Source organism: Panthera onca, chromosome B4, assembly GCF_046562875.1.
Source record: "Panthera onca isolate mPanOnc1 chromosome B4, mPanOnc1 haplotype 2, whole genome shotgun sequence".
Classification (NCBI taxonomy): domain Eukaryota; kingdom Metazoa; phylum Chordata; class Mammalia; order Carnivora; family Felidae; genus Panthera; species Panthera onca.
This window is the reverse complement of record NC_138345.1, coordinates 42714603-42726916: the sequence shown is the minus strand read 5'-3', so window position 1 is coordinate 42726916 and position 12314 is coordinate 42714603. Positions and strand designations below refer to the sequence as shown.

Below are 12314 nucleotides of genomic sequence, written 5' to 3'. Positions count from 1 at the left end.
TGGGGCCATTAACAGCCTGACTTAGGATACTGAAAAGCAGAACAATTGTCATTTAGAAGGAAAAAGCAAGAAAATTTTGTGGCAGAAATGGCTCTTAAGAATAAAACAGAAAAGCACACATGTGGCTGAGTCAGTTAAGTGTCCTACTCTTGGTTTGTGGGATAGAGCCCTGCATTAAACTCTGCACTGACAGGGCAGAGTCTGCTTGGGATTCTCTCCCCTATCTCTGCTCCTCTCTTGCTCTCACTTACGCCCTTCTCACAGACCTCTTACTACAAGATGTGGCAAATGCAATGGACATCTCTATTCAAATACCTACTCTAAATATAAGTAAATAAACTTAAAAACTATATGTTTAAAACAAAAGATATGTTAACGGTAATACCAGGGCAAAGGACAAAATACAAACCGAAAAGCTGAAATAAGATAGCTTCGTGGGGAAGAAGTGAGTTCAATCTTGTCCTACTGGCCTGAAGTGACAGTTGAGAACAAAGAGTGTCCAGTAGGAAACAAGAAAAAACCAAGAACAATGGTTTTCAATCTTAGATTTTTTTTTTTAATTTTAATGTTTATTTATTTTTGAGATAGAGAGAGAGAAAGAGAGACAGAGTGTGAGCAGGGGAGGGGCAGACAGCGAGGGAGACACAGAATCTGATGCAGGCTCCAGGCTCTGAGCTGTCAAACCAGAGCCTGACGAAGGGCTTGAACTCATGAACCGTGAGATCATGACCTGAGCCAAAGTCCGACGCTCAACGGACCAAGCCACCCAGGTACCCCAATCTTAGATATTTTTCAACCTATGAAAGGTATTAGAACAGAGATGTCCATTTGCATTTCCCACATCTTGTAGTAATAGGTCTATGTGACAGAAGCTTGGTCTAATAAGAAACCCTGACTTCAGAGGACTGTTGGAAAGGCAGCCTTTGGTTTTCCAACCTTTAAAACAGAGACATACACCATAAGCCTGCGGTTTATGTGTTTAGTGACCTATGTACACTGGCCTTCTCACACATACTTCAAGAGCATGGCTCCTAACACAATACTCTGTCCGGATTTCTGACTCCAATTTCAACAATTGTATATGCAATTTTGTTGAAAAACCTGCAAGTTATAAAAGCATGTGATAGATTCTGACTTTTAAAGAAAAGATTTGCTCTGATTTGTTCAGGATGTATCTGTCATAGCTAGCTAGAGGGCAGGGGGGTGCAAAGTGATATCCATTCCTTTTATAATTTACCAAAGTTATAATGATTTTACACTAATATGTGTGATCACTTGATTGATGTTAATATTAATCTTGGCCTTTAGAATATAGGGACTATGTCTCATTTTGCATACCATACCAATTAATTAGCACATAGTAAGTGCTCAAATTATATTTATGAAAGAATGAAACAGGCTCTATCCCAAATCCAGAATCTGAATAAGTGTTGGACCTATGTATATACATTTAAAAAAAAGAAAAATTGACCAAAAATAAAATAATGTGCATCTTTCTTATAAAGGTAGTAACTAAAACACTCCAGTGAAACAATCTGGAAACAGTTCAGTTCTAAAGAAGTTATTTCCAAAGCAACAATAACTGTAAAAAGGTAAAGTGAATGGAATAAATGTTAAAGGACAGAGAGTAAAGAGCAACTGTTTGCTAAGAGATTTTACCTACTTAAATCTACAGTATCATGTTATTCATCAGGCAAGACTCTGGGATCTATTAACTAGCCTACAAATGAAATTACCCTAATAGCAGATTTATATTCTGTATATTATTAGTTCTCACAATAACCATCTCCCTCAATTTTTTTGATGAAAACACATGTTCTCATTATGATTATAGTCTCGAAGCAAGTTAAGTAACATAGAATCTGTTTTAAGTGTTTGTCTCATATCTTTACTGAATACTATCACTAAATTATGTCTAGTCTTCTAAAAGTTAATCCAAAATGGCACGTATATGCCACCATATAATGCTCCCTAACAGAAATGACCTACAAGTCATAACTTTCCAGGGTAAAGACGTAAAGATTCCTAAGTCAGTCCTAAAGAATTCTGTTTCTAAGATAATCCTCTTGTAACCCTAAAACAAATATGAAATACAGAATTATAAATACTAGACTTATCACCAATTGAGTCAAATTATTCAGACACTTTTATCCAGTGAAGAGAAACAAACGGTGTATTATATACTATATGTATAAAATATTTTATAAAGAAAGAAAAGGAATGCCTGGGTGGCTCAATCGGTTGGGCATCCAAGTCTTGATTTCAGCTCAGGTCATAATTTCACGGTTTGTGAGACACTGAGCCTAGCGTTGGTCTCTGCGGTGGCAACATGGAGCCTGCTTGGGATTCTCTCCTCTCTGCCCCTCCCCTACTCACATTCTCCTTCTCTCTCTCTTTCAAAATAAATAAATAAACATTTTTTAAAAAGTAGTCAATATTCTGAAGTTTTTAGAAAAAAAGAAAATAAGAATCACATGTGGAATTTGATGAATTTACTAATAAATTCATTACTGAATTATCCCATGAAGTACAAGTTCTCTCAGGAGCACCTTATAAACAACATATTTTAAAATTAGAGGACAGTAATAATGGGGAAAAACAAGGAGATTTTCTTTAATTTCTCTCCCAACTATTTCCTAAATAATATCTTAAGAGGTTCAGGTCACCTGAGTGGCTCAGTCGGTTTTGTGTCTGTCTTCAGCTCAGGTCATGGACTTTGGCTCCAGTCATGATCTCACGGTTCATGAGTTCGAGCCCTGCGTCGGGCTCTGTGCTGACAGCTCAGAGCCTAGAGCCTGCTTCGGATTCTGTGTTTCCCTCGCTCTCTGCCCCTCCCTCACTCACGCTCTATGCATGTGTGTCTCTCTCTCAAAAATAAACATTAAAATAAAAATAACATAAGAGGTTCAATTAATTCCGGGGTTTCCATTTCTTCCATAAAATATGCTACATTTTAAGATCAGATGATTGTAATGTAAAGCTATTAACAATTCCTTCATCCAAATTATTCCTAGAAAATGTGGATTCAACATATTCTAAGAAAAAAATCCATAAAATTATTTAGTATAGACTTACCCAAGTTTCCTTGCTCGATTGTCAGTACTACTTCATCCATCACCACAGCCCTGAAGTCCAGTTCCTCCTCACAACATTTGGCCTTTAATGCTCGTAAAATCTCTTTTTGGGGATAGTCTTCCCTGATTCGACGATCGGTCAAAAACCACAACTTGGCCGCCACAGAGCTACACATCTTGATCTGCTTGTTCTTCCTTTTCCTGGATTATTTCCTCCTGAATGACGATTCTTTCTAGACAAAGACCAAATACACACACAGGGTAAATAAAGAATTCTACCTAAGGAATTTCATGTCTTTATGCATCTCCCATACATATGAAATTAAATTTTATTTCTTCCTGTTTTAAAAAAAATAGAAAGAGGGGCGCCTGGGTGGCTCAGTCGGTTAAGCATCCGACTTCAGCTCAAGTCACGATCTCACGGTCCGTGAGTTCGAGCCCCACGTCGGGCTCTGGGCTGATGGCTCAGAGCCTGGAGCCTGCTTCCCATTCTGTGTCTCCCTCTCTCTCTGCCCCTCCCCCATTCATGCTCTGTCTCTCTCTGTCTCAAAAATAAATAAACGTTAAAAAAAAAATCTAAAAAGAAAAATAGAAAGAAAGAATGAAAGAATGAAAGAAAAGAAAGAAAGAAGGAAAGAAAGAAAGAAAGAAAGAAAGAAAGAAAGAAAGAAAGAAAAGAAAGAAAAGAAAGAAAATATACTTGGGGCACCTGGCTGGCTCAGTCACTAGTGTGTGACTCTTGATCTTGAAGTTATGAGTTTGAGCCCCATATCAGGCATGGAGATTACTTTAAAAAATATAGTAAAAGGAGTGCCTGGATGGCCCAGTCAGGCATCCAACTCCTGATTTTGGCTCAGGTCATGATCCCAGGGTCATGGGATCAAGCCCCATGTCAGACTCCAAGCTGGGCAAGAATTTTCTCTGTCTCTGTCTCTGTCTTTTTCTCTTTCTCTTTCTCTCTCTCTCCCTCTCTCTCTCTCTCCCCTTCTCTGTCCCCTTCCCACTCATGCACTCTATCTAAAATTAAAAAAAAAAAAAAATCAAAAACTTTTACAACACTAGAAATGTAGAAACTCACCACCTCCCAAAACAAAATTTCTCCCCCTTCCACTGGGGAAGCACTGCAGTTTAATAATTACAGCAGGTCACTTAATAAAATTGCCATTTTTTAGGGGCGCCTGGGTGGCTCCATTGGTTAAGCGTTCGACTTCAGCTCAGGTCATGATCTAATGGTCCATGAGTTCGAGCCCTGCAATGGGCTCTGCGCTGACAGTTCAGAGCCTGTAGCCTACTTTGGATTCTGTGTCTCCCTCTCTGTCCCTCCCTCATTCATGCTCTATCTCTCTCCCTCTCTCATAAACATTAAAAAAAAAAAATTAAAAAAAAAATAAAAGTGCCATTTTCAATATTATATACTCAATGCCATTCCCTGTATTATATATAATCTAGAAATGTACTTTTATCTGATCATCTACTTTTGACTGATTTACCCCACCCAAAATGCAAATACCTTGATATAAAATAGACAAGGTTGTAATCATTAGTATATCATATCCTTGTATCTCCCATCACGATAAACTCCATTTATATATGTTCATGTAACTGTAGTTTTTTAATTCAATTTTCTTCCCTTGTTTTCTCATATGTATGTATATTTTATCACTAACATATTTATCACTAACATATTTATAGGAATGTTTTTTAAATGAGATAGTAACACCTATGTTATTAGATGAGTATCAACACTGAAGTCATTCATGTAACAACTTTAATCAGAGTAATTTGAGACTGTGGAAAAAAAACTTTAAATAGCCGAAATAAATGCTGGGGTCCATTCGCTCAAATTTATTTCAGTCAGAGGACAGCATGCTCTTACTCAATGTTTTTATGCTTACTTTAAATAGAATTTTTTTTAAACAAATACAGATTGTTTACTGTAATACAAAAAAGGACTTTCTTCCACAAATACAGTGCTGCTTCTCAGAGTTTGCATCATGGGCAAGAGCTTGCATCATGAGCAAGACAAAAGCTGAAAATTATTTTCCTGAGAAGAAGCAAAAAGTTACAAGCTTTACTGACAAACATTAACAGGTTATTTCAACAAAAAGCCTTTCTTTTTAAGCGTTATTTTAATTTTTTTTTATTTTAGAGACAGAATGTATGCAAGGGAGAGAGGCAGAGGAGGAGAAAAACAATCTGAAGCAGGCTCCACGCCCAGGAGAGAGTGTGACATGGGGCTCAGCTCAATCCCATGACCCTGGGATGGTGACCTGAGCTGAAATCAAGAGTTGGACGCTCAACCAACTGAGCCTCCCAGGCACCCCAACAAAAAAAAACTTTTTTCAAAAATAAAATTACTGGGGCATCTGGCTAGCTCAGTCAGTAAAGCATGCAACTCTTGATCTCAGGGTCATTTAGTTCAAGCCTCATGTTGAGCATGGAGCTTACTAAAAATTTTAAAAATCCTAATACCACCCCAGATGACACAGCAAATCTAACAGAAAAAAAGACAAGGATAAGAACTAGAGGAAGCAAAAGCCATACATATAGACAGCTTCCAGCGTCACAGCAACTGAAAGTAGCCCCTCATGCACCATTCACACACTCTCCAGGGTCTCCACCTGAATGCACACAATAAGACTAGAATATCACGAGCCAGAAGCACCACCACACACACACGCCAGCACGCCAAACCTTGGCCTGCCATACCTGCGCCGCACTCACCCATGTGCCCCACAACATGGGGTCTCAAAGGCATCGATCACAGGAAAGCAGGGAAAGAATAAAATAAAATGAGAAGCACAATAGTTGTGACTTGTAGCTGAGGAAAAGCAAGGTTAAGAGCTCTCAGTTATGGTGATGCATCAGGCCAAGACCCAACTAACCAGCAAAGGGGATGCCCGATGCCCACAACCTCCTAGCCCCCTGTACACCTGTTCCACAGCTGTGGTCAAGAACATACCCTTTCAAGCCTTAGGCTAGATGTAGTAATAATTCAACTTACACAATAGGAAGATGTGGTCACTAGGAAGTCTCAGTCAGAGGAAAAGCTCCACCAAAAAAAATTTGCACCAGGGTACCTAATGTAGAGATCCCCAGTTTTCCTTGAGATAGGCACTATAAAAATGATCCTAAGAATGGATAGTTTTTGAAACACCCTGTCAATGACCTCCATTATTCTAAAGCCATCTTGGTTCCATCCCTTACACTTAGTTCTTGAACATCATCTGTTCGCCAATTTGACTAAATTTCACCACATGAAATTGTACTGAATGAGTACAGCAGTTGTGGCCCCAACAGAAATCAGGATAAGATGGTATAGCCACTGGCAACTGGGAAGCAGGACTGTTCTGCCAATATTGATATGTCAACTTGTGGAAACTTCCCAGGCCAATAGTAAGACAATATGGTGTTTTCAAGGATTGTATCATCAGATAATAAAAGCACTCCAGGCCTGCAATCTCACATAGTTATGCAGCAACTCCTGACAGATGATGCACGTGAGCATCTCCATGTCTGGCTTCATGGCTGCAGCGCTGATATCCTTGCGTAATCTTTGAGTGTTTCTACACTGGTATGCAACCAACACATGAAAGTTCAGATTAGCCTCCCCATCTCCTTTCATTTTTTTCCTTTTTTTTAATGAACCCTAAATCCTCTTGATCCTGGGTTTCTAACAAAGAAAATGGTGTTCCCTCTCTGCCTTCATGATTTGGAAGCAAGCCTAGAGATCTCATCATTTGCCACAACTGGGACTATATCCTTTCACAGAGAATACTTGCACCCCCATATCTGGAACTAGAAGAATGTTCTCACCCTGCAGAAGACTCTGTGAAAGAGGTAGACACTATCTTGAAAAGGTCCAACATCAATGTCAATGGTTGTGGTTCCTCAAAGCCCACCTAGAGGCAGTTAATATGGCAAGATCTGGGGATCATCACCTTGCCCTGCACCAAAGTATCTTTGTTCATGTGGAATATATTTTCTTTATCAGCTTCAAAAGATTCTCATGTCATGTCTTGCTTTTCATGTAAAGAATCACAGAGGTATGACACACTGTGTTCCAAAATATTCTTTCTGTATACCAAGTACATGACATTCCCAGTTTGAAAAGGGCAAGTAAGCTTAAACTCTAGCTTGTCACTTACTGTTCCACTGGTACTGGTATTTTCAAGTGACACCTGTCCAATTTTTTATCCAGTATAATTTCATAGTAATCTCCAAAGTCTAGTTCACTGACAGAGAAAGAGCACAACCTCTCCTCCACCGAATGGTCCACTTTTATTTCGACAGGTTAAGGGGCCACTGGTGGTCCCCAGGTACCCAGGGTCGCTTGCCTTTATCAGGATGCTCCACTGAGATTCACATCTAACAATAACCAGGAAACAATCAGGAAAAGATTCCCCAACCACCAAGGCAAAAGCTTTGCATTCATTCTCTCCCCTTCCCAACCCTCACACTGGCCCTCCTGCTCTGGGAGACCTCCAAAACATTCCTGTGGGCCAGGCGGAGACCAGTAGGCCAGGGTCTCTTCCAACATATCTATTTCTCCCATCCATAAACATGAGGGGAAAAAGAAAAACAAAACTGCTGATAAATCAAAAGCGTTATGATAAATCTATAGAGGTCAGAAGACCAAAAGTACACAAATAAAATGATAGTCCTGAGTCCTTAAAAAACAATTTTTTTTCTGATTACATTCACTATTTTAAACGTCAGAAAAGAGTCCCTTGTAAAATAAAATGGTTCCTTTATTTCCCCTGACATTTAAAGGAGTAAGTTTGGTTACTTACTATTAGAAAAGAGTTTAAGGGCACTTGGGTGGCTCAGTCAGTTAAGTGTCCCAACTCTTGGTTTCAGCTCAGGTCATGATCTCACAGTTCATGAATTAGAGTCCAGCACTGGGCTCTGCACTGACAGTGTGAAGCCTGCTTGGGACTCTCTGTCTCCCTCCCTCCCCTCCCCAGCTCACTCTCTATCTCTCTTTAAAAAAATACTTTAAAAAAGAGTTTATTCTCCAACAGTGTTAAGATTAACACAGCATTTGTAAATGTCCACATATACAAAAGAATATAGTATTTCTGCTCTTAGAATGTAAATTCAGATCAACTAATTCCTGTCCTCAATTTATTTCTCCCACAGTATCAAGGAAAATGATACACAAATATCAGATATAGAATAAATGCTACTGAGTAACTACAAAAACAGTTGCTGGTTTTTTTTTCAATAAAGAGATATTCAACAGTGAAATTTTAGTTTTATATTAGAGATAGTTTTCCCATGCAAACTTCTGGATATACAAACCAATAAAAAAATTTACTGTCATCTGTCAATAGTACAGGCAAGGCTAATTAAATGGGAATCATAAATAAAGTGCATCATTCATTTTTCTCATGAAGCCACTTCCTAATGTTAATTATTTTGCTAGGGAAAAAGCAAAAATATCAATCTACCATTTGAAGACCTTAAGGCACCTCTTACTACAAGGAAAATCATTTATTCCAGATAAGACACAGCATATGAACTTAGAATCTAAAGACTGAAAAAGAATAAACGTTAGAAGAAGGGAAGCAAAAATAATATAAAAACAAGGAGGGGGACAAAACATAAAGAGACTCTTAAACATAGAGAACAAACAGAGGGTTGCTGGAGGGGTTGTGGGAGGGGGGATGCTTTCTCTGTACATAATCCCCAGGGCTTCCTTCTTAAACCCTTCACTCCTTTCTCTAGAAATTTCATCCTCAGCCAGGCTTCAACTATTATCATTAAAATCTGAATATATCATTGACCCACTAAATATCTTTCCAACCTGGAGTTCTCAACTGTATTTGAGATCCTATTTCAATCTGCTTAGTAGGCATCCCTAACTAAATGCCACAAACATTGCCTCAGTTGAGCAAGTAAAATTCTGAAGTTTTTTTATTCACATACCTAAACACCTTGAATTCCCATTTTAATAGTTCAATATTATGCGTCAGCCTGGCTAGACAATGGTGCCCCAACTGTTTGGTCTAACTCTAGTCTACATGTAGCTATGTAGGTACTTTGGAAATATGATTAAAGTTCATAATCAGTCGACTCTGAGTGAAGGAGATTACCCTCTATGACATGCGTGGACCCCATCCAATCAGTGGAAGGTGTGAACAACAAAAAAGGGTTTCCAAGAGAAGGAACTCTGCATCAACACGTTAACACAGAGGTTCCTGACTGAGTTTCTAACCCATTGGTCTGCCCTACAAATTTCAGACGTGCCACAATCACACTAACCAATCCCTTAAAATTAATTTCTATTTCCTTCTTTCTCTCGTTCCCCCCTTCCTCCTTCCCTCCCTCCGTACATCCCTCTCCCTCCACATATATACAATTTCTTACCGGTTCTGTTTCTCAGAAGAATACTGCCAGATATACTCATCCTAATTTAAGCATTTAATTCAGAAACTCTGGCATCATTTTCTATTTTTCTTCACTACGTAAACATACAATTACAACAGTAATTCTATTTTCTAAATACCACTTGAATTTCCTATTCATCCCCAGTACATGCAACATTTTGCACCTAAAAACACCTCCAAACTAATCTTCTACCCTCTCTTCTCTCTCATTTACCAATTTCCTGAACACATTGTATTCTCTCATGCTTCCTTTTGCTTAGAATATACATCCTAAGCCTACCTTAGTAAATACTGGCTCACTAGTTAATACATCTGTTAAATTTTTCTGACTTATAAAAATCATCCTAACTCCATGAATCTACATTATCTTATACACATATTCTGGCAATTATCACAGTATGTTGTAATTAATTTTTTTTTATACTGTCAGTGCTATAAGATGAATTTTTAAAAGGGTATGCATGGGTGGCTCAGTGTGTTGAGCATCCGGACTTCAGCTCAGGTCATGATCTCCCAGTTTGAGTTCGAGTCCTGCATCGGGCTCAGAACCTGGAGCCTGCTTTGGATTCTGTGTCTCCCTCTCTCTCTGTCCCTCCCCCACCTCACACTCTGTCTCTCTCTCTCTCTCAAAAATAAACATTAAAAAGAAACCTTGTTAATAAAAAAATTATAAATAAAACCTTTTTAAAAAAAAAGGAAGGGTGAAAAGGAAGACCCATACTATTTGGGGATAGGAGGTGATTTTTGTAGCTCTTATTAAGGTACAGAAAACGACTGAATGGTAACTTGAAAACCTCAGAAGAGTCTCAGAAATAACCAAATAATAGTCTTAGTCCAATTACCCCATTACTCACTAACAATGTTCATCAATAAATAATCTCTAAAAAAATGTCCCTCTGAAATCTGGATAGTTCCTATAAAATCTCATCCTTTACCTAAGATGCCACATAAAATAAGATCACTGTTTAGGTGTTCTGAGTTTATACAAAATGCCATGTTCTTTGCCACATTAACTTTAAGGCAGACCGGAATGTTTTGAAAGTAGGAGCAAAAGGCTAGATATTAATCAAAGTTGTCTTTAGCTATGACAGAAAAGAAATGTATGATAGCCCTCACAACCCCCTCCTTATATTGAAAAGGATATACCTCAAAAATAGAGCAAACCAATAAGTTCCTAAAGGTTACATGACACACTCATTCACACTCTCTCCTTTTTATAGCACTTTTACCTATGATACTTTTTTTTTTTAAGCTACATATGTGATTATGGGGGGAAAGAGAGGGCAATGATTTTCCTACCCAATCTCAAGAAGATCCCTTTATCAAAAGACTGAAAAAAAATGAGTGATGAAACAGAAAAACCAATGAAGGTAAGAAAAGGCAACACTTTGAAATATATAGACAAGTGCCTATAAATTCCCTTTCCTCATACAAAGAAACATATATGCAGGACAAAGGCAAAATAATGCACACAGATAAGGTTAAAACTATTCTCCATTTACAGCTCATGAAACACATTCCACATATATTTTCTAATCTAATCTGCATGTAATTACGTGAGGAATACACACATATATCTTCCCATTTTAAAGAAACAGCCTGACCGTTTAAGTTATCATGAGCTTATCACAATAACGGAGCCAGGACTAAGATTCAGGTTTTCTGATTTCTTTCTACTTTTTTCTACCATACCTAAAGACAATGAAAGGAATTTGGATAAATATTTTTAAAAACCCACATTATACCATGGTAGGCGATTTATCTGTATCTTCTCATTCAATCCTCACAACCATCCCTTTGGTGCATTACTGTCTTCATTTGTTAGCTGAATACGTTCTAGCCAAGAAGTTAAGTGGTAAAGCCAAGTGAATTCAAATTCCACACACTCCATGGCACAGACTGCCACTTCCTTCCCAATATCCATTTTCTAATGACTCCTTAATAATAAGATATCCAATATCTAGCTAAGCACAATGCCATGTAACGAACAGACTGTATTCTCTAGGCTTTCTTGCAACTAGATGTGATCATATAAGTAAATTTTACTCAATAAGAGCTGAGTGAAAGTACTGCACTGAAATTTTCAGAACACATACTTAAGAGGTATACTATACTATTCCTTGGCCCTTCCTCCACCCTTCCTGGAATGTAAGTGTTATGGCTACAGCTCTAACAACCACCTAGACTATGAAGACAGGAGTGAAAAGTGAACCCTAGGAAAAACACAGAGACATGTTAAAACTTGAATGCCTGACAACTGTGTAGTGCTGTGACCCTGGACTACCTACTACCTTTTTTGCTTATGTAAATGATATCTGGGAATTCTTTATTATAGGCCATAAAACCTTACCTTAACAAGTATAGTCCATCATACCTTGGTCAAATCTTATAGGAAAATTTTCCCTTGACATTAAAATTTTTGTATGAAAATATTCCCTTGACATTGAAATATTCCCTTGACATTAAAATACCAGTAAGTATTGGTATCGATGATAAGAGGGAGTTTCTTTTTACACTGACAAGATCATCATCTTACATTTCATCATTTCACTTTTACATTTATTTTTACAACATCCCTGGAGAAGTATTTCTATATCCCTCTCTCAAAAAAAAGAAAACTGTTCAAAGTCAAACACTGGTCATAATCTCAGATCAATTAAGAATCTAAATACTAAAAACACTAAGTATTCGATTAAATACATTTAATTTAAAAATTAGTATTTCAGTGCCTACTATGCACTCTAAAATATCATGGTAAACAAAACATACTCCCAGCCCTCACAGAGCTTTTTTAAAAGGATGTGATAATAAAACATCACAAAAAAAAGATGCTCAACATCACTAATCA

The 12314-nt window shown here is 37.8% G+C and overlaps 1 protein-coding gene across 9 annotated transcripts in view; it reads right to left on the bottom strand.

The window, feature by feature from the left end:
- RIMKLB (ribosomal modification protein rimK like family member B) overlaps positions 1–12314 on the bottom strand; it is a 70909-nt gene that overhangs the window by 50728 nt on the left and 7867 nt on the right. For 8 of the 9 annotated variants that reach the window (XM_078450115.2, XM_081796101.1, XM_060658458.3 and 5 more), the window contains one exon: positions 3076–3307. In XM_078450115.2, coding sequence (XP_078306241.1) covers positions 3076–3250 — 175 coding nt within the window. In that variant the 5' untranslated portion in view covers positions 3251–3307. The remainder of the gene's footprint in view (positions 1–3075; positions 3308–12314) is intronic. The other variant, XM_081796102.1, reaches the window with a different exon arrangement.